This window comes from Scyliorhinus canicula, chromosome 1, assembly GCF_902713615.1.
Source record: "Scyliorhinus canicula chromosome 1, sScyCan1.1, whole genome shotgun sequence".
In the NCBI taxonomy this organism is placed as follows: Eukaryota; Metazoa; Chordata; class Chondrichthyes; order Carcharhiniformes; family Scyliorhinidae; genus Scyliorhinus; species Scyliorhinus canicula.
This window is the reverse complement of record NC_052146.1, coordinates 243734597-243762473: the sequence shown is the minus strand read 5'-3', so window position 1 is coordinate 243762473 and position 27877 is coordinate 243734597. Positions and strand designations below refer to the sequence as shown.

The 27877-nt window shown below is 44.5% G+C and overlaps 1 protein-coding gene and 1 non-coding gene across 48 annotated transcripts in view; one reads left to right on the top strand and one right to left on the bottom strand.

The window, feature by feature from the left end:
- The window catches only part of nrxn1a (neurexin 1a), a 2342145-nt gene that overhangs the window by 1149541 nt on the left and 1164727 nt on the right, over positions 1 to 27877 (bottom strand). For all 47 annotated transcript variants that reach the window (XM_038810283.1, XM_038810313.1, XM_038810330.1 and 44 more), the window contains one exon: positions 4155 to 4358. In XM_038810283.1, coding sequence (XP_038666211.1) covers positions 4155 to 4358 — 204 coding nt within the window. The remainder of the gene's footprint in view (positions 1 to 4154; positions 4359 to 27877) is intronic.
- Positions 24683 to 24754, top strand: trnaw-cca. The gene has a single exon. It is a non-coding gene; the product is annotated as a tRNA-Trp (tRNA).

Sequence of the window (27877 nt, the reverse complement as noted above, 5' to 3'; positions counted from 1 at the left end):
TCATGTAGCTGGGTTTGTCATGTGTCGTCAACCGCAACAGAAAAGTGGTTGCAAACAGCCAAAGACCAAAGTGTACACATCTCCTTACAAGAAATGCTGTGCTTTTAAACATCTCAATAGCTATTTTAAAACATATTGAATATTAAGGAAAACCTTACCCTTGGTATCACTGGAAATGGTACCACAAGGATCCAAAAGGAAACCCTTGTAGCAATCCTGATATTTAATTACGAGCGTAAGGGACACAAGCGATTATTCTAGTGATAGTATGGTCAACAGTGGACCTGGTCTTCTTAAAATATTTAATGTAGATTGCTTACTTCATTTGGAGCTGATTAAAATAGTGCTCTGGAATGCAAATTCACTTTTTCATATTATGATCTCCTCATTTGCATCTGGTACAGAAGTTCAGAGCAATTTTCCAGTTAAAGGCAACACAGATTTAATAGAAAACAGGGACGCAGGCACAGAGCTATTGCAGGTATTAATTGTGATGTTGAAACTGCTTCAGGATCAATAAGTTGAGTTTCTTTTTTCTAATATGGGTAAAAAGAAAATTATGACCACATTGTAAAATGGAAATATTTAGATTTCTATAGTGAACCCTAAATCACAATCAAAACTAGACCATCATTCCATTCTATGTAGTGAAGATTTTGATAAGGAATGCATCCAAGAAAGCAATCAAAATGCCTGACCATTGTGGGACAACCTGCTGTGAGAACGGTGGCGAGCCAGACAATAAGGGACCTGTTGCAAAAATAGAATGGCAGAGGTGCAATAGAAAGCAGAAACAAATGATAATGTGTGTATAATCATGTGGTAAAAAATATTGGGTCGGGATGGAGGTACATATAATTGGTGTTCATAGTTCTGGGACTTTTGAGATTAAAGAGCATTGGGAAATGTAGTGATATGCATCACTGTATATACACAAGGGGTTAATGTAAATACACTACAACTAAGTAACCGCTAAAGGGAGCACCAGAGATGTCATGATATGCAGACATGCAACCAATGGGTCGTTGGAACAGGACACAACCAATGAGTAATCAGGACACCCAGAGGTGGCATTACCACAAGGGGGCACTACACGGCCCATATAAAAAGGATAAGGCACACAGGTTCTGCCTCTTCCAGCGGCAGAAACCGAGAGAACAGGACAGGGTTGATTAACACCAACATCACACCCCAGCACATGGTCTAGAGCAAGCTTGTATAGATAGCTGAGTAGACTGAGTTACTAGAGGCAGATTAGTAGAGTTCAAACTCATTTAAGAGCATTGTTAATCGTTCAATATATATGTTAAACTTATCTCCGAGTCTGGAGCATCTTTCAGCAGAGCCTACATCAAGTAGCAGCTTATGTTCGAGGTAACATAACACAACAGGAAATTTATTGGATCTTGAGATTTGTTTTACCTCCCTTTCAGTAAAGGTTGTTTCCAGTGTTCCATTCAAGTGAGGCTGGTGTTGTTCACTTGCCAGATCACTTGGGCACTTTTATTTATGTGACTGTGGAAGAATTACTTATTCTTATCATTGTCAGAAATCGATAGAACCGAAGATTGGCATGGACAAGTGGATAGTCAGATTCTCTTTCCTAGAGTAGGAGAGTCAAGTACTAGAGGACATAGGTTTAAAGTGTGTGGGGAAAAGTTTAGAACAGATGTGCAGGCCAAGTATTTTTACAGAGGGTGGTAAAAATATGGAGCACACAGCCTGGGGAGGTAGTGGGAGCAGGTACGATGTCGACATTTAAGGGGGAACTAGATAAGTATAATGAATAGGGTGGGAATGGAAGGATACGGACTCTATAAGTGCAGACGGTTTTAGTTTAGGCAGGTACCATAATCGGCACAGGCTTGGAGGGCCAAAGGGCCTGTTCCTGTGCCGTATTGTTCTTTGTTCTAAGAGTCAGCATTTTTGTCCGATGATACTTCGGTTGTTTTGAGTGGGAGTGTACTTTTTCTGTGTGATATGTCATTCTAAATAATGCTTTGGTGGGATGTTTTATAATGAGAAATTTTCTCAGTAATAAGCTGTGATGTAAATAATCATTGGTGAAAAGCATTTCATGGGAAGGAAAATAGATGAGCACTTGTTTGCCTGAAAACAGCTCGAGTAGTCCACCATAATAAAAAGTTTCAGGTGACATTATAAATTGTGATATGTATACCTCAAAATATTTATTAATGTATCCAGTCAAGTTTTAACAAAAAAAATATTAATTAATTTGATGGCCAAGGAACTGCATTGAAAGAGTTATACTCCTGACTAAAAAGCTTGAATTTGCTCTCGAGGATGATCACAATCAGGGCCCCCTGCAACTCCAGATGTGCACTTTTTCTATTTCACAGGACATTTCGTGAGGAAGAGTAAACAATGAGAGTCCTTTCATCTGCTACACAAGTATGCATCCAGCAATCTGACAAATTACAAGTTGATAAATTCTGAAACTCCAGGGGCATTTCCATGGGAGACGAGTTGGAAAATGAGCTAGATCAAAATAAGCTAGCCTGTGCCACGAATAGTTCTGAATTCCAGTTCTGGGGGAAATGTGGCTGAATCTTCTTTGTGCAGGGAATAATACAGTGTAATTAAATTCTATGACAAGTAGGAGAAGGAAATGGCCTTTTCGGTGAAATTGTCCCAAGCACTTGCATTATACATTGGGAAGAGAATGAGCAATATTGGGAATGCTACAGTTTTGCTGTATAATAGTTGGAAACACATTATGCAATCATGGACAGTTGTCAGTAAGATTTCTTATCTCAGATAGTCTGCACTAACTAATAGATTGCATTGATGCTACAAATTTGTCTCCATCAACCTGACAAAGCATACCTTTTCAAACTGTACTATCTAGCAATGCAAACTTATGGAATACTTGAAATGTGTACACATTTCAATTTTTTCTTTGAAGTATAATTTACCTCTTTTCCCCCATTTGTCTCAAAAATATGTGAGACTAAAGCAAGCATTTACACTGTAAAAGAGGCTGCACATTCTTGTTCGCATGGCTGTTTGCTTAGGGCCGCAGACCTTGGCCTTTGAAGGGTTGTATACCATCTTTTGATCCAAAACAATTATGTAACCATCACCACAATACAATAAAAATGGACTTGTAAAAGATAAATATGATTAGAATGAGTAGAGTGAACACTGCATTTGTTAAAAATAAAGTGATTAAAGCAGAAGCCCATATAGTTATTCAAGGACCAGTGAATGTCTAATTTACTACCATTTACACAGTGGGAAATTGCTAAATATATACTTTCCGATAAATGAGACATAAGAATTTTGTTCCAAGTTTCTCAACCTTGTATAACGTCCTAAGTAATAAACACTTAGTCAATCATGATGTGGCCCTAACTTTCATAGTTAAAGGAGGATTATATTTGTGTACTACGACTGGAGCCAGAAATCACAATTTTCTCTCTCATGTATTCTTCTTTCATAGATTGCTGTGCATTTGTAAGGAAATATGATATCCGAGCTGGGAAAGACTCAAATGTGTCCTATTTTTCATGGGTAATCTATAGCCCAGAGACTGGAGCATGGAAATAATGTTTAACTGCTACCACGTCTGCCATTTTTAAGACACTCCACAAATATTTCCTGTGGGGAGATTACCATAAAGGCACATCTGGATAATCATAGCTACTTGTAAAAACCCCTGATGTTTCGTCTGAGATCAATTATAGGTGTTTGTAAATATTAAGAGGCATAACAATGGCAATCTTCTTGAGGATTATTTTTGAAATGTCACAATGCGCAATGCCTGACAGATGTGTGTTAGCTGAAATGACTTTTATAATTCTAGAGAGATGGGCTTCTTGCTTCAGATTACAAAAAGATGTTAAAATGAATTATGAAAGATATCAAATGCTTCGGAGAAAGAAAGTGTACTTTTAGCATAAGAAACACCTTAAAAAAGAATTACTCACGATGAAACAAAAATGATCATTTTGTTTTTATGAAAAAGCCAAGTCTCAAAAGATGGGCTTATAACATATGGCAACAAGTGTTTTTGCACCTTTCATTCTTGTTAAGTCCTTTTTTTATTTTCAAACAAATTCTGAAAGCAACTTAATGAACCATCTGAAACATCTATTAAAAATATGATGATGCAATGCTGAAATGGATGTTACCTAGGTTGACAGTAAGTTTGACACGACCACCATCAAGCTCCAGTCTCAGAGTATCTGCTGAATCTCGGGACGTTGTTGCCATTAAGATTCCATAAGCTCGCTGGGACACAAATCGCAGCGATACATCCTCTGCTTCCGTGTGCATTACAACAGGCAGCTGGATTTTCATGAACTTGCTTCCATCATAGCTCAGTATTGTTGCTTCTATTACAAAAATGGAGGGAACAAAAATCTTGAATACAGTTCAGTACATGATGATTAAATTATAATACACTTCATTTTCAAATATCAATATTTTTACCTGTTTCCTGGCAATCTGTTTTAGGTATTGCTTTTAGTTTTCAAAAGCTGTTTACTTCATTCGGCTTTTTACTTTTATTCTGCATACAGTGATTTAAAGCTCTGTTCATTAGACCAAAATGTTTTATGTACAAACACAAACTGCTATTAAGAACCATTTTTAAAGAATCACAATAGTTCTTTCAAACAACATTAATCTTTAAAATGTATTTTGCTAAAACATAAAAATGTGAAATTTTGATATAATTATGCCTTTTAAAATAAACTTACAATTAAGTAGTGACACATTTGACTTACTGAATTATTTTCTCAAATCATGTGAAGCCTTTCTTGTTCATAGGAAATAATTAAATGAATAGTTTAATTCAATAATTTAAAAACAATTTAGAGTACCCAATTCATTTTTCCAATTAAGGGGCAATTTAGCATGGCCAATCCACCTACTTTCGTTGTGGGGGCGAAACCCACACAAACACGGGGAAAACGTGCAAACTCCACACGGGGAGTGACCCAGAGCCGGGATGGAACCTAGGACCTCGGCGCCGTGAGGCAGCAATGCTAACCACTGTGCCACCGTGCTGCCCCTAGTTTAATTCAATCATGGCTCACACTTTTATATACACCACAGTAACTTACTCTCTCAGACTATGTTGCTCCTTGTTTTAGAGAAAAATGTTGGACAGTGCAAAGCAAGGCTGTTTCTCAAAGAAAAAGGACAATTTATTCTGAGATAAAGGAGAACAGCAATGAGGTTTAGATAGAGTGAGATTAACAAAGATGTATCTCCTCTTTCAAGACAAATGTGTTTGAAGCCTGTGTTAAGAGAAGGAAACCTTAATCTTGGATTCAAACCAAGTGGCAATTTCTTAACATCTATGCAGATTGCCTTGCACAAGTCGGAAATAACAGAAAATTAAAGCATTGAAGCTCAAAGCTGTGTATTTAGGTTATCTGTGGTTCAGGTTAAACCTGCCAGCTAGGATACTTGACAGCACTTATCCGCAGCTGACAATGTTCATCATATAAATGCAAGATCTTGGAGCAACAACCAAGGATTATTATTTTTTTGTCATTAAGTTATCGGGCGCGATTCAGCAACCCCGTTGCAGACAGCCTGAATTCGGGTGCAACCGATGAGTCGGGCAGCAGCCCAGAATCGAGATCCGCGCCAGCTCAATCACAAGTCACCCGACTCATTCCACTCGGCGCAATCTGGATCTCACCCTCTCTGGAAGAGATACAGATATACACAATTAAATGAACCATACAGTTCATTTAATACCTGGAAGCCAAATTCACCCAGCCCTGGGACTCACCAGCACTCCTCCCAGCACAAGGTCACCTTGGCACTGCTAGCTTGACTGCCTGACAGTGCTACCAGGTATCGTGGAAAGATTGGGGCAGCTGGTCATACTTGCGGCTTGATCTGCGAGGAGTCTCTCTAAGTACGGCCTCGGTGGAGAGAATTTCCTCGAGGCCAAATAAAAGCAGCAAAGTGTTGTTGAATAGCAGAGTCTTTCTCGGCGCTATAGGTGGCCAGAAACACCTCACTAAACTGCTGTTCAGAGGACTTTAACCCAAGCTGAATCACACCCATAGTCTTTAACATTTAACAGTGCTTAATTTTATTACATGTTTTTAAAAATATTTTTATTGGTGTTTTACTGTTTTTACAGAGTAACAGCTCATGTATCTGGTATTTACAAACATCTTTGTTTCTTATTTAGACCAGTTTTACATAAAGTCGCTCCCTCCCTTCCCTTCCCTTCCCTCATTGGTAGTTGAGTTCTGCCGTCTGCCCAGGGTGCCTCCAATTATGCTCTGCTTCTTTCTGCTGGGGCTTTCAGGTTTTGTTGTTGGCGGTTGGGGAGGCTGCATGGCCCTTCCCCTCCTCCTCTGTCCCCGTGCTTCATTTTATGCTTCCCTTGGGTTCCCTTCCCTGCCCTTTCCTCCCTCTGCCCCTTTCTCTTATGCGTGCTGTCCCTCATCTTCCTTCCTCTCTTCCTCCACCCCCTCTTCCTAGTTACTGTTGGCCTTGAACATGTCTTGGAACAGGCATATGAATGACCATCACGTTTGTGAAAGCCCTCATCTGACCCTTGGATGGTGTGCATGATCTTCTCCAGGTAGAAAGATTCTGCCAGATCTGCCAGCCAGTCTGTAGCTGTGGGTTGACTGAGTTTTGTGTTTGCTTCCTGATGCAGGGCGACGGAAAAGGTGCGGGATCAATCCCCACACCAGCTGAGGTGATTCATGAAGGCCTCGCCTTCTCAACCTTGCCCTTCGCCTGAGGTGTGGTGAACCTGAGATTGAATCACACCAATTAGCTCTGAAAGGGGATCCACTGGGGCCATGGTGACAACCATCTTATTTAATTTCTAGATGTTCTGAATAATGTGAATGTTTGCCGCCATTTGAATATCCTACCATTTTAAACGCTATTCCACAGTTGTTAAAGAGGGTGTGTGTGCATGTATTGGGGGTGGAAGGGTATCGTTAACCAGAAATACCTATTTGATGAATCCTCGGGTTGCATTTTGATAGATTGTTAATATTGACTAATATACCTTATTATATGTGTTTTTATGTGCAGTCAACTGAGAGTGATATAAACATGCTGCACTGATGGCAGGCAAGAACACTCTCATGATGTATGCTCACTGTATTGACTGCCACACAGTTGCTGATCAGGAGCCAACTTTCTTTCTATTGAAGCTTCTCTTGATCTGTTCTATGCTGTGAACAGAAGTCAATGAGGACTGTTCAAAATAAAAATCAGGGCCGGGATTCTCCCCTACCCGGTGGGGTGGGGGGTCCTGGTGTAGCGGAGTGGCGCAAACCACTCCGGCGTCGGGCCTCCCCAAAGGTGCGGAATTCTCCGCACCTTTGGGGGCTAGGCCCGTGCCGGGGTGGTTGGCGCCACGCTGACTGGCACCAAAACCGGTGCCAACAGCCTTTGACACCCGCCGCCCGGCGCCGGGGCTGGCTGAAAGGCCTTCACCGGTTCGCGCATGGGTCAGTAAATTGTTGTTTTATCCAAATGGGGCGTTTGCAGCCTTGGACAGTGGGAAGGGAGGAGTTGAATGGGCAGGTATTGCATCTTTTGCACTTTTACAGGAGGATGTTGAGGTCAAAGGGGTCATGAAGGGGTGGATCAGGGTGTCACAGAGGGAACAGTCCCTTGGAATACTTGTGGTGGCAATTGTAGCCACCGAAGTTGGCCACTGCCAGACATAAAATGGAGAATTGAAACGCATGCAGGGAAAATTGGACAATGTCAGAAAGGCAAGCAGGTTGCAGAATCTCTCTGTGGATTCTGTCTGTGAAGAAACCAGACAGCATAGAAACTAGCAAGTTTGCATACTAATTGAGCGATTCCCGGTGATTCCCGGGCACAATGGACACAACAGTTAGCTGCAATAGAAACATTCTATAGCAGGTCAGACTTCTCGGCACCAACGGAGTTTGAAACAAAAGGACACAAACAAGTTAGAAAGAACCGCCCCGCGATCGAGGAACAGCCTCAGTATTGGGGGATTCGTATCAATCGATTGGGATGAGACCCAATCGATTGCCAGAGAGTTAGGGGACCGCCCAAAGGGGCGCGAAGCCCCTGGGACCTATAAAAGTAAGGTCCTAAGACGAATTCGATCTCTTAGCCGGCCTCTCTCTTTTAGCTGGCCTCTCTCTCTTAGCCGGCCCTCCCAGCAGAACACCTTTGCAGCAGCTCTCTAAGAACTTGAACGTGAGAAGGAGAGGCCTGGCCAATTGCTACACCGACAAGTAAGTGTCATACAATGCCCGCTACGAGAATAGACACTCCTGACCCCTTTAGTCCACACGAACTGGAAGCCTGATCCGGCAGTTCTCTTATTCCAGATAAGTATTGGCCTAGTAGTGGTAGGAATAGTTTAGTCTTAGTATTATATGCATGAGTAGTAAATAACTGTGTAATAGTAAACGTGTCTTGTTTGAACTTACTAACTGGTGTATTGAGTCACTGATCTGAACTTGAACTTGAACCTCGTGGCGGTATCATAAAGATACCTGGCGACTCTAGAGCTAAGGAATAAAACAGAGCCAATTGAGTGTAAAGCACACTCACCCAGAACGAGCAACACAATCCCCTATCAGTACATGACCAATGGGGTGAAGCACATACCTGGGTCTATCTGTCCTTATTCCAACACGTCCCCGGGCAAAAGGAACTGTTGCTTCATAACCAAATTATCCATGATTCCCATCTTGTTAGTTATTCTGCTGTAGCCATTTACACTTCCTCTGGACCCATCTTGGATTTCTGTATTTATTTCTTTATCATCACCTTTTGCTTTGCACAATCATCACTTTATCTTTAACTCAATCTTGTCCGCCAGTATATAAATTGCTCTCATGTGCTTTTCCTGTTCTTTTTAAAACTGATCATCTTCAACAATGGTGTCAACTTGAAATGCAAGATCTGTTTCTCTCTCTGCCTAAATAATGCTGAATATGGTTCCCAAAGCTCATCTGTCTCAATCCAAACAAACGGCTTTCAGAATATTCAGGAAGGTTTTCTCAGCAAACCTTGATACTCTGATATACCACAAATGAAAGCTTCCTGAGCTATTCTTCACCGGGGAATACTTTAAGGTAGAAATCCATTCTTCGTGTCCAACAGATCTTTTAAAATACTGATAGCTCCCTTTCTCAGACTTCAGCAGTTAGATGATCAATACCAAATAGCCACAGTGCGGTAGGCAAAATTCTCTGCCTTGCGACGTGAGCTGCGATCGTGCAGAGAATCGGGCGTCCGGCAAAATCTAGGTCTGAACCTGGCACCGATTCAGGCACCACTCTCCAGTCCCTCGCTGGTGGCAATAACGAGGTTTGCACCCTGCACCGGCGACAGCATGCAAAATTGGCATTTGCATGCATTTAACTGCGATTAGCAGGTTGGACACGGAAGTCTCACAATTGTGAATTACTGCAAGTATTTACAAACGTGGACTGGGCGTCAGGGCTGTGGAGGGGGAGCGGGAGACTACAACAATTCTAAAAAAACGTTGAAAACTGTTGGACATTCTGGGGGTTGGCTGTCAGGCCGGGGCAGTAGCGGGTAGTGACTTGGTGCCACGTCCGTGGACTTGGTGCCCTTCTCGGGATTCGGGTGGCCTGGCTCAGACTACCATTGCTGCTGTCTGTCTTTTAAACACACCTTGGTGCTACTTACAGCTCGCTGGCTGCTCACACTGCTGAATGTTGTCAGTGCCGTTTAAATGCTCAGGAGGCCTCTAGTCATTTGGGAGCCCATCCAGGCCCCCCCCCCCCCCCCCCCCCCCCTCTGGATACCTTCCTAACGCAGCTGTATCACCAAGAATCAAGTTCAATCAGGAGCCACCAGTGTTAACCCTCCTCAGAAGCGCTGTCCCATTGCAGAGGAAGTAGGGGATCAGCAGAGCTCACCCTAACCAGAGAAAACCAGTATTACAGCCTTTGGAACTCTCCCTGGTTCTCTGCCCCTCTCAGGGCAGAGGACTCGCCAGTGACTCCCACCCTTCCAGGTCACTATATGTCACCTCCTGGTGAGACTGCACCGGCCCTTGGAAAGAGCACCCCACTTAAGACCACACCTCCACCTGTAACCCCATCTAATCTTTTTTGGACACAAGGGCAATTGAGCATGGCCAATCCACCGAATCTGCGCATCTTTGGACTGTGGGAGGAAACCGGGGCACCCTGAGGAAATCCACGCATACACAGGTAGAATGTGCAGGCTCCGCACAGAGAGTGACCCAAGCTGGGAATCGAACCTGGGACCCTGGAGCTGTGAACTGTTCGGAATTCGTGCCAGCAAAATGCTGGCCCATTAGCATGTCCTGAATTGTTCCACGAATAGTGTCTCCAACAGGAACATGAACCACACGCAATTCAATCCCATTGTCAACACTTCGGGCGTGATTTACCGGCCGTGCTGTGCCTGAATGGGAGCACGACATGGCTGGTAGATGCTGGGAGAAACCTCCCATGGGCTTCCCGGCAGCCAATCAGGATCCTGCCCACAATCGGCATGGCTAAGCCCCGTGTGCTTAAATTGGTTTTAAAACCCACTCAGAGATGCTCACCCAGGATTTAACGGGCTCACGGCATCTAACGGTCTCCAGTCAGTACTGATTGACACAAACACGGATCAGGCAGAACAGCACCCGAGGATCTCCCGGGCAATCAGAGGCCCCTCGGTGGTCAGGGACAGGGCAGGTTAGCCCCTTGACTCTCCCCCTGGAAAGTGGGTGCCTTGGCACTGCCAAGGTGCCTGGGTGGCACTGCAAAGCCAGCAGGAGCAATGTCTGGGTGCCAGTGCCAGAGTGCCCAGTGCCAAGGGTCAGGGAAGGAACCATGCCCATGAAAGGGGGGTATGAAATGTGGGAGGGGGCGGGGGCTGCAGGATGGCCATGAAAGGGCCTCTAAAAGGTTGGGGGTCATGGAAAGGGGGGGCCGAAAGGAGGCATGGGAATGACTGAAAAGGGGAGGCCCTCAGTGACCCCATAGTGAGGTGTCATCACTTGGGGGTGAGGGGTAATGCCCATGTGTGTGGTAATACCCATGTGTGTCGGGGGTTACATTGTTCATGAGTGCGGGACTGAGGGACCCATTAGCCCACTTAGAGATTAGGGCACACTTTCAAATTAATGGTCCAATCTCAGAGGTGTTGGTCTGGCCAGCGAGTTCAGCTCCCCAGTGATGAAAATAATTTGGAGTTTGGGCTTGATTGGGGAGAAAGTCCCAGGGCCCAATACGTTAGTGTGTGTGGTTAGATAACGTTGGGGATCTCGCCATCAGAGCCGGCGGGAATATCTCAGCAAAACCCGCCACAAATGATACTTTGAAACCTTTTCGTTAGATTGCACCCTTCCTCTCACAAATGGGGAATTATGACCACTATTTCAAAGCCAGAAACCTTGCAATAGTCCATGTCGGATTTTAAAACTTTCCTGTTTTCAGGTCGGGCGATTTGGGGTAGAGCCGATTTGGGTGGGATCAAGGGTCACTTAGGCCACTAGGAGCACAGGAAGTCTGGTACAGAAATCTGGTAATTATAGTCTGACCACCATTGCGCCAATGTAGCACCTAGCCCAATAGAACAAAGAACAAAGAACAAAGAAAATTACAGCACAGGACCAGGCCCTTCGGCCCTCCCAGCCTGCGCCGATCCGGATCCTTTATCTAAACCTGTCTCCTATTTTCCAAGGTCTACTTCCCTCTGTTCCCACCCATTCATATACCTGTCTAGATGCTTCTTAAATTATGCTATCGTGCCCGCCTCTACCACCTCCGCTGGTAAAGCGTTCCAGGCACCCACCACCCTCTGCGTAAAAAAACTTTCCACGCACATCTCCCTTAAACTTTCCCCCTCTCACCTTGAAATCGTGACCCCTTGTAACTGACACCCCCACTCTTGGGAAAAGCTTGTTGCTATCCACCCTGTCCATACCTCTCATAATTTTGTAGACCTCAATCAGGTCCCCCCTCAACCTCCGTCTTTCCAACGAAAACAATCCTAATCTACTCAACCTTTCTTCATAGCTAGCACCCTCCATACCAGGCAACATCCTGGTGAACCTCCTCTGCACCCTCTCCAAGGCATCCACATCCTTCTGGTAATGTGGCGACCAGAACTGCACGCAGTATTCCAAATGTGGCCGAACCAAAGTCCTATACAACTTTAACATGACCTGCCAACTCTTGTACTCAATACCACGTCCGATGAATGCAAGCATGCTGTATGCCTTCTTGACCACTCTATCAACCTGCGTTGCCACCTTCAGGGTACAATGGACCTGAACTCCCAGATCTCACTGCACATCAATTTTCCCCAAGACCCTTCCATTGACCACATAGTCCGCTCTTGAATTTGATCTTCCAAAATGCATCACCTCGCATTTGCCTGGATTGAACTCCATCTGCCATTTCTCTGCCCAACTCTCCAATCTATCTCTATTTTGTTGTATTCTCTGACAGTCCTCCTCGCTATCTGCAACTCCACCAATCTTAGTATCATCTGCAAACTTGCTAATCAGACCACCTATACCTTCCTCCAGGTCATTTATGTAGATCACAAACAACAGTGGTCCGAGCACGGATCCCTGTGGAACACCACTAGTCACCCTTCTCCATTTTGAGACACTCCCTTCCACCACTACTCTCTGTTTCCTGTTGCCCAGACAGTTCTTTATCCATCTAGCTAGTACACCCTGAACCCCATACGACTTCACTTTTTCCATCAACCTGCCATGGGAAACCTTATCAAATGCCTTACTAAAGTCCATGTATACAACATCTACAGCCCTTCCCTCATCAATTAACTTTGTCACTTCCTCAAAGAATTCTATTAGGTTTGTAAGACATGACCTTCCCTGCACAAAACCATGCTGCCTATCACTGATAAGTCTATTTTCTTCCAGATGTGAATAGGTCCTGTCCCTCAGTATCTTCTCCAACAGTTTGCCTACCAACTGACGTCAAGCTCACAGGTCTATAATTCCCTGGATTATCCCTGCTACCCTTCTTAAACAAAGGGACAACATTAGCAATTCTCCAGTCCTCCGGGACCGAACCCGTGCTCAAGAATGCTGCAAAGATATCTGTTAAGGCCCCAGCTATTTCGACCCTCGCTTCCCTCAGTAACCTGGGATAGATCCAATCCGGTCCTGGGGACTTGTCCACCTTAATGTCTTTTAGAATACCCAAAACTTCCACCTTCCGTATGACAACTTGACCGAGAGTATTTAAACATCCATCCCTAGCCTCAACATCTGTCTTGTCCCTCTCCTTTGTGAATACCGATGCAAAGTACTCATTAAGAATCTCACCCATTTCCTCTGAGTCCACGCATAAATTCCCTCTTTTGTCTTTAAGTGGGCCAATCCTTTCTCTAGTTACCCTCTTGCTCCTTACATACGAATAAAATGCTTTGGGATTTTCCTTAACCCTGTTAGCCAAAGATATTTCATGACCCCTTTTAGCCCTCTTTATTGCGCGTTTGAGGTTTGTCTTACTTTTACGATATTCTTCCAAAGCTTCATCAGTTTTGAGTTGCCTCGATCCTATGTATGCTTCCTTTTTCATCTTAGCTAGTCTCACAATTTTACCCGTCATCCATGGTTCCCTAATCTTGCCATTTCTATCTTTCATTTTCACAGGAACATGTCTGTCCTGCACTCTAATCAACCTTTCCTTAAAAGACTTCCACATTTCAAATGTGGATTTACCCTTAAACAGCTGCTCCCAATCCACATTCCCTAGCTCCTGCCATATTTTGTTATACTCTGCCTTTCCCCAATTTAGTACTCTTCCTTTCGGACCCCTTTGTCCTTGTCCATCAGTATTCTAAAACTTACGGAATTGTGATTGCTATTCTCAAAGTAATCAACGACTGAAACATCAACCACCTGGCCGGGATCATTCCCCAATACCAGGTCCAGTATGGCCCCATCCCGAGTTGGACTATTTACATACTGCTCGAAAAAAACTCTCCTGAATGCTCCTTACAAACTCTGCTCCATCTACGCCTCCAACACTACACGAATCCCATTCAATGTTGGGGAAGTTAAAATCTCCCATCACAACCACCTATTGCTCCTACATTTTTCTATAATCTGTCTGCATATTTGTACCTCTACTTCATGCTCGCTTTTAGGAGGCCTGTAGTAAAGTCCCAACAATGTTACTGCACCCTTCCTATTTCTCAGCTCCACTCATATTGCCTCAGTGCTCGAATCCTCCATTGTGCCCTCCTTAATCACAGCTGTGATATCATCTCTGACGGTTAATACAACTCCTCCACCCCTTCTACCTCCCTCTCTATCCCTCCTGAAGCATCTATACCCTGGGATATTCAGTTGCTAGTCCTGCCCTTCCCTCAACCAAGTCTCAGTAATACCAATAGCATCATATTCCCAGGTACTGATCCAAGCCCTAAGTTCATCTGCCTTACCTGCTACACTTCTCGCATTAAAACAAATGCACCTCAGACCACCTTTGCATTCATCATCTCTTCCCTGTCTACTCTTCCCCTTAGTCACATTGAGTTTATTGTCTCGTACCTTACTGGCTATAGTTGCTGCTTCTTTACTGACCTCTAACTTCCTAATCTGGTTCCCATCCCCCTGCCACATTAGTTTAAAACCTCCCCAACAGTGTTAGCAAAAGCACCCCCGAGGACATTGGTTCCAGTCCTGCCCAGGTGTAGACCATCCAGTTTGTAATGGTCCCACCGCCCCAGAACCGGTTCCAATGTCCCAAAAATCTCAACCCCTCCCTCCTGCACCATCTCTCAAGCGCGTATTCATTCTGACTATTCTTGAATTTCTACTCTGACTGTCCTATGGCACTGGTAGCAATCCTGAGATTACTACCTTTGATGTCCTACTTTTTAACTTATCTCCTAACTCCCTAAATTCTGATTGTAGGGCCTCATCCCTTTTTTTTACCTATATCGTTGGTGCCTATGTGCACCACGACAACTGGCTGTTCACCCTCCCCCTTCAGTATGTCCTGCAGCCGATCGGAGACAGCCCTGACCCGAGCACCCGGGAGGCAACATACCATTGGGGAGTCTCGTTTTCGACCACAGAAACGCCTGTCTACTCCCCTTACAATTGAATCCCCTATGACTATAGCCCTGCCAGTCTTTTTCCCGCCCTTCTGTGCAGCAGAGCTAGCCACGGTGCCATGAGCCTGGCTACTACTGCCTTCCCCTGGTGAGTCATCTCCCCCAACAGTATCCAAAACGGTATACCTGTTTTGGAGGGAGATGACCACAGGGGACACCTGCACTGCCTTCCTGCTCTTTCTCTGCCTTTTGGTCACCCATTCCCTGTCTCCGTCACCAATCCTAATCTGCGGTGTGACCAACTCACTGAACGTGCTATCCACGACCTCCTCAGCATCGCGGATGCTCCAAAGCCGTCATGCGGTCTAACAGGAGCTGCAGCTGTACACACTTCTCGCACATGAAGAAGTCAGGGGCATCGGCCGCGTCCCTGAACTCCCACATTGCGCACAAGGATCATAACACGGGTCTGGCATCTCCTGCCAGATGGCAGCTTCACCTGGGGAATACTTTTACCCTTGTTGCCCTGTGTGCAAAATCATGGGAGATTGACTCATATTTTATGTATTGTTGCAGTGAAATGGCGCATTTACAAAAATACTCCTGTTAAGAACACCCACAAGGAACCTCCTGTAGGCACTTACATACTATGTTTAACAGTGAAAGATTGAGAAGAAGGGATCTCAACTGCAACACCTGCCTTCCCATCTGCTCTTTTCTTATCATAACAAAATCTTGCCTCAAAATGCTGGTGCATTTCTCACATAAATTGTCACTTGACAACAGCCCCTTCACAAACCACCTTCAAATTAAGCTGACCACACTGCACGTATGCAAATCTCCCCGGAACAGCCAATCAGTAGCTCCACTCTGCTGCCCTGTGCTGGATGCTTGCTTGCACTCAAACTCCTCGGGTCTCTTTCGCAGATGCACCTTCAAATTAGGCTGACCGCACTGCACGTCTGCAAATCTCCCCGGAACAGCCAATCAGTAGCTCTACTCTGCTGCCCTCTGCTGGATGCTTGCTTTCACTCAAAGTCCAAGGGTCTCTTTCGCAGGTGCACCTTCAAATTAGGCTGACCGCACTGCACGTATGCAAATCTTCCCGGAACAGCCAATCAGTAGCTCCACTCTGCTGCCCTCTGTAATTATTTCACTAATTTAATAAGAATTAAAATTCAGGCATGGCAGCTTTTAAAAATGCCTGGATTTTTTGGCTATCTCTGTTTTTTTGGATAGCTGCATTCGAGACACTGTATAACAGTATGATGTTTATTCTTCAGGTCCAAATTAGTTATATACTCTTGGATCGAAATTGAGGGACTTTCACATATGGGAACAGGGTTCCATATTGCCTGGTAATTACCATTTATGACTCTTGTAAGTGACCTTATTGGGCGCTGGAAAGGAAGGGACAGATCTTACCAAGCACATAAAATCAGTTCAGAATAGAAATAAAAGCGTTTCCTTCACATAAATTCACATGTGCAGGTTCAATTAATGATTTTAGATAAAAAGCACAAAACTAGTATCCAGCTGATACATTTAAATATGATGATTACCTGTAAAGCTCGTGACCAGGGAATTTGGGCCCTGGCTTGAAGAAGTGAACCTCAAGAAGAACTCCCAATGACCATTAACCTGGAGAAGCAGTGGGATAAAGCCCTTCATTGTGCATGAAGAGCCTCAATTGTGCGAGGGGCAAAAATGTATGTGATAAAAGAATGAATGCAATGCTAGTCTTTACCTTATTTATTTTCAAGTCTCTGGAGCAGAGAGACAAACTCTGCCAGCTCATCGCCCTCCAACACACCAGGCCACTAGCACTGGTTGACTTTCCTTACATACAATTGAGTGTAATGAACAAATCAACATCCAGAACCTGTTCACCTTATTACCTTCAAGGACTAGAGGCGCGATTCTCCCAAAGGGAGACAAAGTGCCGACGCCGGAGTGAAAACCGGAGTGTTTCACTCCGGCGTCGGAGGCCGCTCCTCACCCCCTGTTCTCCCCCCCGGGGGGGCTAGGAGCAGCGGCGCGTCAATCTTGCGCGCCGGGCCTTGACGCTTGCGTCAAAGCGGCGCCGCCTGAATGACGCGGCTGGCGGTGCCTAAATGACGTCACCCGCGCATGCGCGGTTGCCGTGCTTCCCTCCGCTGCCCCGCAAGACATGGAGGATTGATCTTGCGGGGCGGCGGAGGGAAAAGAGTGCGTCTTTTAGAGACGCCGGCCCGATGATCGGTGGGCGTCAATCACGGGCCAGACCCCTCTTGAGCACCCCCCTGGTGCTCAATCCTCCCTCCGCCCTCCACAGACCCCACACGCAGCGGTCGCGCGCTGTTCACGCCGGCAGCGACCAGGTGTAGTTGGCGCCGGCGTGAACCGGTCAAATTTGGGGTTTAACATTCATTAAATTCTAATACACATGACCCTCTCCCCTGCCATTTGTAAAATTGTGGTTGGGGTGAGTGGGCTGGTGTCCTAATTTCTGGGTCCATCCACCCGTTTTACCGCTGGTGGCTCTTAAACATCAGCCCAAGGTAATGCAATTTACCATGGCTTTGGTCTGTTGCACACAGATTTACAAGATACTGAACAGGATGGATAAAGTCAACTCAACACTGTACTTGTAGATTAAACCAAACAGAAGTACGGGGGGGGGGGGGGGGGGGGGGGGGGGGGGGATGGCAGCTTCACCTGGGGAATACTTTTACCCTTGTTGCCTGTGTGCAAAACCATGGGAGATTGACTCATATTTTATGTATTGTTGCAGTGAAATGGCGCATTTACAAAAATACTCCTGTTAAGAACACCCAAAAGGAACCTCCTGTAGGCACTTACATACTATGTTTAACAGTGAAAGATTGAGACGAAGGGATCTCAACTGCAACACCTGCCTTCCCATCTGCTCTTTTCTTATCATAACAAAATCTTGCCACAAAATGCTGGTGCATTTCTCACATAAATATATTCAAAACACTCAGAACTGTGCATAACGAAATGTTGGATTATTAACAAGGAGATATAAATAGATTTGCCACTTTTTATGTGTTTCACAAGCAGAGAGAGAGAAAGACTGGTGGGAATGAGAGAGTAGGAATATGGGATCAAAATGTACAACTGTCACAGAAGATACAGGATTTATATTCATTTCATATCTATCCTTTGCCGTCCTGTGCTCCAGCTGTTTGTTTGGATGCAGATTTGGATAGTCCCCCATTAGCACCTGGACTTGTCACCGCTCTGCTTGCTGATATAAGCCACTTCAAATTAATGCTCAGGCTTCTTAATTTAGCAGCCATAGCAGCTATTTGACGACGACATCAGATTTCTTTTTACAGTAACTCACAATATTAGAACTTTAACATCTGCCCAAACTGCACAAGAAACTTGCTAGTCATTTACTGTTCACATCAAAATGAAAATAAAACAACTTTCTCAAAAGAGGAACAAATAGTTGGAACCCAATAAACCTGCTGATCCAAGATAATGAGCTCTGAAAGAAGATGGGACAGACAGAATCTGAGTATTGCTGAATGAAGAGACATGCTGTTGAAGCTTTTCATCTTGAACTCATCGGGGCAGATGCAAGAATAATAATTACAGAGGGAACAACAATTTATACTGCATGAGAAGGATGTGCTGATTGGTTGGCAAGTTGGCTCTGATTAGTCAGTACATTGCCGATGCAAATGCACCGGGGAGCCATTGTCCCTGGTAGTAAAGCCTGGACATATTCCTTTTGCTTGCAGTAATCAGATCCCTGAATATGAATATATGTAGTTTGTAAGTGAGCGACATTGCAAGCTTGACTAATAATTTTAATCATTTTTTATTATAATTTTTAGCACACATGGTACTGTTCAGCCAGTGATGTCCACTCATGGAATCACATCTAATTTTAGACACTTTAGAGTTTACATTATCAGGACAGCATCAGAGAGGGTGCATCTAACGTTGCCTGCAATTTAAATCGGCCACTGAACATGTTACGCTGGATCTATTGCACTTTCCGATGCCAGTCCAGCAGGGATACAAGGCCAAACTTAGTCAGAGGGCCAATTGTCCAGAAAATTTCAGTGCAATCACCCCTCACTTTTCTTATCATGCACTGAAGACACTGCCCTCAAGTTTTACCTTCAGTTCGTTTGTTTTTTGAAAATGTTTTTAATTGATCTTTTTATATATAACAAAGATGAAAGTGGACACACACAGAAACTATATTGATCAGTTACTGACTGGTCTCTGCTCAAACTCCATAATTTAATTTAACTTTATATGCTAGCTTCAGGTAAAAATTTGTATCATGAAGAATGAGTACTGCATCGTTAGTCAAAATCTTGCTTGCATCATCAGCATCTTGTTGTACTCAAGGACATTCCCATTTCATATATTTCTTCATCAACTCGTAATGGAGATAACATTGTTGCAAGCTCAGGCAGAGAGTGTGAGGACTACTAGGTGATGCCTTTAAATATTTTAAGCTCAGACACATCTTTTGGCTTAGGGGCATTGACTATAGCCTCTATTAGCTCTTTCACTGGCATTCATTTCCGACCATCCCGGCTCTGGGTCACTGTCCGTGTGGACTTTGCACATTTTCTCTGTGTTTGCGTGGGTTCGCCCCCACAACACAAAGGTGCGCAGGGTAGGTGGATTGGCCACACTAAATTGCCCGTTAATTGGAAAAAATGAGTTGGGTACTCTAAATTTTAAAAAAAATAATAATAATTTCCGACCATCTTCTCGGCTTTAATGAATGACATGCAAGATGTATGTATGTTCCCCATATTCCTCCTGGTACATAGTTAAATTTGTGGTATTTTGGTTTTCTGTGAAAAGCTGAAGAATCATCTTTCTCTTCTTCTTTCTTTTGGATGTGGAACTTCCTTTTGATGTTATGGCACTAGCTCTTCCTTCTTGGAGGAAGAAGACTTTATCGGCTTCTCCGGGTGTTTGTTCAGCTGTAGTCGGTCATCAAGTCCATTGCCTGGCAAATGTATCTGTCAGCTAAGCGTATTCAATGAGTCCTGTCCCCTCTGCAATTCCAATGCTATATACATGAAGGAATCAGATGGATAAACTGAGGAATAAAGATTATTTTCAAGCAGAGTTGATGACTCTTTTGTTGGTAATGTAGGGCTTTGTACAACGTGCACAATCTGCACTCATACCAATGTGTCTCTTCCCATCTCTAGGCCTTGATACCCTACGAACTTCAGCAATCCAATCAATATCTGGAGTAGAGCTGGATTTCACCTCAGTTTCTGTTGCTAGTTAGTGTTCTACCTGATTAGGTGCACCACGTTAGTTATATTGCTTCTCTTCCTTCTACATCTAAAATGTGTGTGAGATTAGTTGGTAGCACTTCAGCAGTTTCTTCAGTTTTGAGATCAGGTTTCCTGAAGTCAGATTTATTTTCCGCAATTGTTTCAATGGGAATTCTGGGAGTTTCTGTTCCTAGTTTGTCTTCAGGGCAAGTCAGATTATTCAATGTCACTGGTATCCTCACTAGAATAATCAGGCAGATTGGTATTATAGTCACCTTCCTCAATGATATTCTGGTCACATCCACATTCATCATCCATCCTCTCTTCTAGAATTTCCTCCTGTGGCTACAGGTATGAAACCTTTCCCAGAAAGACAGGTTCAGATTGTTGTGGCTTGATTTGGGTTTCTCGTGGAACAAGATGAATAAAGGGACTGCAACTCTGTACAAGTTTCTCTGCTCAGTAAAGAACAGTCTTGATTATGAATAACGTGCAGAATTTTGGCAAATTCTCTTCAATTACAGCAAAGTAGAGCAGTCATCTGCTCTTGCACCTTCAATGGAATGCCTTCTGGACCAAGGAGTTAAATGATCGATGGCGGAAGAAACTCAGGGTTCAATCAGTGCACTATATCAGAACGAACTGACACTCTTCCTTCCATGTTGAATTTAAAATTTGTCTCATTGCTTTGACCATGATATCAGTGCTCAAAAAATTCCCCTTGCACTTTGCAAACTCACCCAAGAAAGGAACTTCATTTTCGTTAGTATCTTTCATTATTTGGGTACAGATTAACCGGACTGATTAACTTACGCAGCAACAGAAACACTAGTAATGATGGTGACAGCTCTCTCTTCAATCTGGCCTGTTTTTAATGGGTGCTCTATTGCTTATGAACTGGATTGAGTGAGTGGCTTTAGTCCACAAAGGTTCTCTGTCAGCCCACATTAAAACTCAGTTCTGCTTCCACATCTCAGCCTGTCTTGCTAATTGCACTGCCTTGGACAATAAGAGATCCTTCTTGAACTGGAGAAAATCCGATAAGGCCTCATCAAGCATTCAGTCCCGGATGAGTTCATCCTTTCAAGCCTCGTATTCGCAAATATTAGCCAAATGACACAGATCATTAATGAAAAAGTCAGGGCGGCACAGCGGCACAGTGGTTAGCACTGCTGCCTCACGGCACTGAGGACCCAGTTCGATCCCAGCCCCGGTCAATGCCCGTGTGGAGTGTGCACATTTTCCCTGTGTCTACGTCGGTCTCACCCCCACAACTCAAAGATGTGTCTGGTAGGTGGATTGATCACGCTGAATTGCCCCTTAATTGGGAAACAAATTATTGGGTAATCTAAATTTTAAAAAAAGAAAAGAAAATTCATGAAAAAGTCCATATTTTCACTCGATTATTGAGTGCACCAGTTAAAGCTCACCCTGTCTGTAATAGCTTTTCTCTGAAGACTGAAATTTAAATCAAAGGCTTTCATAACTTGTTTACAATTTTCTGTGTCTTCCTTAACACCTTGTCTGACTAAAATGTCACCTGACCTGCTGCAATGGAATAGAGGAGTGGACTGACCTGTTTTTATCAGGCTTCTGTGCTAATCCCAAATTAGTCCTTTACCAGTTGAATGTGTGATGCCAGTTTTGCCAGTGTGCTGCTTGGTGGGCCCTTCCACGTGGCCAAAAGACTCAGGTAGAGGTAGGACTTTCTCCAGGGGCTGGTTAAGCTCACTGGGCTAAATCGCTGGCTTTAAAAGCAGACCAAGAAGGCCAGCAGCACGGTTCGATTCCCGTACTAGCCTCCCCGGACAGGCGCCGGAATGTGCCGACAAGGGGCTTTTCACAGTAACTTCATTGAAGCCTACTCGTGACAATAAGCGATTTTCATTTTCCGTTTTTTCATTTCATTAATTGTCTGTCACATGTGTCTGTTGATACTTTCCCCTCTGCTTCCCAGCCACAGGCATTCCCCGGCTGCATTTTGTTTGATGGTTTTCACTTTCCTGCCACTTTTGGTTTCGCTGGATCTGTGCTTTTTGTTTGGTTTGCCACTGCAACCGTGAAGTATCGTCTCGGAACTTCCAAACATTTATAGATAAGCATGAGGCTCCTTCCAAAACCATCTCTCTCTGCTCTGGCCACGTGATGACATCACTGATGGTGTATTTTAGCTCTGAGTTTAATGGCTATTCACCCTTTATGCAGCATTTTCCTATTGCTGTGGAATGAGTTTTTTTACTCAGCAAACAGTGCATTATGGCATTTCTTTTGACAATTAAAGCAGTTGGTATATCTGCACTGACATACCAATGCTGCGTGGCTGCCATTACGGCAATACCAACTCACAAAACCGTTATCACCAACTCGCTTCTGATTAGGTCTCCCCACTTTAGATTTGATAGAAGCTGTCTGACTGTGGGAAAACATTGTACTAATCTCATACATAGGACAAAATGCCTGTGCATTCTTCGATGCTATTTAGATGGAAAGAGTAATCTTAAGCATTAGTTCAAATGTAAGGGGTTCAGTAGTTCGATTTGAATTCTTTCATCCACTAATCCACACACAAATCTCTCTCTCAATGCATGGTCAAAGTGTCCAAGTTGCAGTGTAGTGATAAATTCTTCAATGCCACAATGTAACCACTGACTGTTTCGATATTCTTCTGATTTCTGGTTCCAAATTTGTAGTTTTCTGAAAATCTCGGGTTTAGATATTCCTCCAATTCGGTGAGGATTGTTTTGAATGCACATTTTTGCCTTGTTGGGAGCAAGGCTTTTTAGTATGTCATACACTTCCATTAACAAAGTTCCTTTCTTATACTCTTATTCTTATTGCCTTATGCTGAGTCTTAACCTCTTTGGTTTCATGTTCAAGTTCGAAATATTATTTGCTCTGAAAAACACAGCCATTCCTTCAATATACAAACCAAATGTTTCTGAAGCTCTTTCATAAGTTCTGAGTCTTCCAATGTGTGCAGGCTACATTATCCCATTTTCATATTCAAAAGTGACACTTAAACTTCACAGCAGCTGCCCCGTAACAGTGGTCCAGATTCTCATACACACACATTGGGCGCGAATCTCCGCTCCCGCGGAAAATCGTGAAGGCCGTCGTGAAATCGGCTGACTTTCACGACGGCCCGATACGCCCCGCTCACGAGCTAGTCACATTCCGGAAATGGGCTAGGACCGGGGCCGCGTGAAAAACCGGCGCGGCCCGCTATTCTCCGAACCGGCGTGAGGTCGGAGAATCGCGCCCATTGTATGCGAGTGGTAGATGAAATTTAAAACAAGTGTTGGTGATAAAACATTTGTTGAGTCAGTTTAGGCATTACAATCTCATCTAAAACCAGTTCAGTTGGTGATTTAATATGTTCTCTTAATTAAATGAAAGATTTTAATCAGTTTCCACATTTAATCATTACAGCACCCCACACTGTCTGATATAATCAGTGAAAATCCAAGCTATCGCTCTCCTTTCCTGGAGCTGTCGTCTTCTTCCTGGATGTGAGTTCCAAGGGAGTAGTGACAGGGCTAGGCTGCTCTGAATTGCCTTATGGGAGCTTGGCCAGATTATGGAAGGAACAGTGAGACTCTACACCATCCAGTTAAAACATCCATCATCCAAGCAGGCAGATCACTGGCAGTCATAGAACCATAAAAAGTTACAATGCATGCTGGCGTAAAAATAAAAAATAAAAACTAGCTGTCCATTCCAATCCCTCCTTTCAGCACCAAATCTGTAGCCTTGAGGGATACAGCACTTTAGGTGCGGATCCAGGTACCTTTTTAGTGATTTGGAGATGCCGGCGTTGGACTGGGGTGAGCACAGTAAGAAGTCTTACAACACCAGGTTAAAGTCCAACAGGTTTGTTTCAAATCACTAGCTTTCGGAGCACTGCTCCTTCATCAGGTGAACGAAGAGGTATGTTCCAGAAATATATATATAGACAATTTCAAAGATGCCAGACAATGCTTAGAATGCGAGCATTTGCAGGTAATCAAGTCTTTACAGATCCAGAGATAGGGGTAACCCCAGGTTAAAGAGGTGTGAATTGTCTCAAGCCAGGACAGTTGGTAGGATTTCGTAAGCCCAGGCCAGATGGTGGGGGATGAATGTAATGCAACATGAATCCCAGGTCCCCGTTGAGGCCGTACTCATGTGTGTGGAATTTGGCTATAATACGACTTCAACCAGGACCTGGGATTCACAATCTCATTCCCATCACCAATTTTTATTATACATTGGGTAACAATAAGTAATAGAGACTGACACCAAAGATGGGCAGTTCAACCAATGTTTATTGTGTCACTGGGCACTATTAATGCTCCGACATCTTATCTCATTAATGTAATAAAGGAGTTGGGCTTGTGGCGCAACGGTAGCGTGTCTGACTCCAGATCAGAAGGTTACGTGTTCAAATCACGTCAGGCTCAGGAAGGTTTTCTGCAGCTGGTTTCAGGAATTTCTCTCTGTGTGGGAATGTTCCCCAAATGACTCCATTCAACAAAACCACAATGCTGGTTTCATCTGGATATTTCAGATTTACCCGCTCAGTTTATATTAATGTAATAAAGGAATACATTACAGTGTTAAAATTGCATCGGAATTCTGAAAATAAAATCTGGTGCAAGTCGTTGCCACATTTTTACCTTGCAGCAATTATTTAATCGTGTTGGCTTTATTTTAACAAGTCAGAAAATTGCAAAAATAAATCTCATGAATATTCAACATTTTCACTTGCTTGGCATCAATTCTTCCAATTAGAAATAATCATAAATGGCACGACTTAATACACAACACTATGCTGTTTTAAGGATAATAAACGGTGAATGTCTTACATCTGTGTTTTTCACAGATCCACGTCGTTTTTTTAAAATCAGAATTTCTCAGGTGTGGTCTCTTTTGTTGCCAGAAACCAACTTGCTAAATTGCAAAACATAGATGTAATAAGCGAGATGCACGGAACAAATAGCTTGTTTATTATGAGCTGATTTTGTGCACATCAAGATGAAGGGTGGTGGTCCTTGGAATTTTATACACTGTCAATTTTGAGAACTCCCAGATTATGCATAGCGTTGGCTAATTGAAAGCTGCAGTCCCTTGATGCTGCCTCAACTGTGAATTGCACCTTAATCACAATTTCTTCACCAGCGTGACATTGTGTCATCCTTACTGTGTGAGTATATCAATATAGTGCCAATCAGTTTTAATTCTAACTGCAAACTGAGTTGAGAACAGCCAAATTTATTTCAGTTAGAACTCCAGGAAACAGAATGAAACCATCTTTACACTGCTTCACCAGTTAGGCCTAGTCATTTTAACTTCTCCACCACAAGAACTTTCGAATTTCGATTTCCACTATCCTTGTCTTTTCAGTAACTGCAAATAAAAAGCGCCTTATGGCTTGATTTTGCTTCCAAGATAGGGAGATCAAGTATAGAAATTTCCCAACTCGGCAGAACTACCTCGATATAGAATGGCCCATCATATAGAATAGAACAGTACAGCACAGAACAGGCCCTTCGGCCCTCAATGTTGTGCCGAGCCATGATCACCCTACTCAAACCCACGTATCCACCCTATACCCGTAACCCAACAACCCCCCCTTAACCTTACTTTTATTAGGACACTACGGGCAATTTAGCATGGCCAATCCACCTAACCCGCACATCTTTGGACTGTGGGAGGAAACCGGAGCACCCGGAGGAAACCCACGCACACAGGGGGAGGACGTGCAGACTCCACACAGACAGTGACCCAGCCGGGAATCGAACCTGGGACCCTGGAGCTGTGAAGCATTTATACTAACCACCATGCTACCCTGCTGCCCAATTCCGGAATTCCGGAAAGTCAGGGTAGGATTGAGTTGGGCTCATGATCCTGGAAGAAAATTGGAGACAGCCATAGGGGTGGGTTCATGAGAAGGCCCACCTTGGTTTTCTTGGATTTAATCCCAGCTGTTTCAAAAGGTGTTAGGCCTTCTCGCCTTCATCTGTTAACCCCAATGAAACTCTGCTCCCCCACCCCCAATGTCTCCTCATACCCCCATGCTACCTGGAGGCAACTTCATAATGCCTTTACTACTCAATGCTACCTCATACCACACATGCTCTCTCCCAACCCCATTGATTCTTATCCAGCATCCACTATGGGCAGATACCAGGAGCCATGTGGAGATGGAAAAAAATAAACTTCTTACAAAATAAACACGCAACAGAAAAAAAATCATTCATAAAATCCATGCAAATATTTTAAATCCCCTCAATTTATTTTCTGGTTCTATAATAAGAATCTCTGGTTCTTACTTCTGGGATAAAATGGCTGGGATTCTCTGCCACTTGTCCCCACCTGCCATTATCGGTGTTCCCAATGCATAGAATCTCGCATTGGGCAAAAACGTGATTCCACCTTGCGTCATCGCTTTCACTTCCTATTTTTCATAGCATAAGACACTTATCTGTCAATTATAGCTAAATGTTTACAAACATTGGGCGGGATTCTCCCCTACCCGGCAGGGCGGGGGGGGGGGGGGGGGTGGGGTCCCGCCGCCGAGGAGTGGTGTTGACCACTCCGATGTTGGGCCGCCCCAAAGGTGCGTAATCCTCCGCACCTTCAGGGGCTAGGCCGGCCCCGGAGTGGTTTGTGCCGTGCCGGCCGGCGGGGAAGGGGCTTGGTGCCACGCCAACCGGCGCTGAAGGGCCTCTGCTAGCCGGCGCAAGTTGACGCATGCGTGGGAGTGCCAGTGTGTGCTGGCATCATCCCAGTGCATGTGCAGAGGGCTTTGTCTCCGCACCGGCCATGGCAGACTGGTACAGCCGCCGATGCAGAAGAATAAAGTGCCCCCATGGCACAAGCCCGCCCGCGGATCGGTGGGCTCCGATCATGGGCCAGGCCACCATGGGGCCAGATCCCCCCATGCCACCCTGAGGACCCCCGAGGGCACATGCGCAGCCAGGTCTCACCGGCAAATACCTGGTGTAACATACGCCGGCGGGACTGGCAGGAAATGGGCGGCCAGCCAGCACATCGCAGGCCGGAGATTCGCCCGGGGGGGGGGGGGGCGCTGCCAGCGGCCGCTGACCGGGCGATGCGATTCCGGCCCCAAATCTCTGGCGCCGGAGAATTCGGCAGCCGGCAGGTCGAGATTCACGCCGCCTGCCGGCGATTCTGCCACCTGACCGGGGGGGGAGGGGGGGGGGGGCGGGGAATCACACCCATTGTGTTTAGGTCCAAAGCAGGATACTTGAGATGCATTTAAGCATGAAGGGAAATTAAAATAACCAATCCTTCCTTGTCTCAAAGCTGTCAATCACAGCCTACTGAAAGCATATTTTCTTTGAAAGTGAATAGACCAGAGTATCTGAGGGTGTTTAACACCTTGTGGTGTATTTAGACTTTCTATAAAGTAACAGCTGCTGCTTTCTACACCCCTGTCTGAGATGGCAGATGTAAGGGACAAGTAAATGAAAATGCACAGGTTTTTCACTCTATCTGACTGGACTTCTCTTCAGCTTCCAGACAGTGGTGACAGATGAGGGGGGGTCTCTAATAAGGGG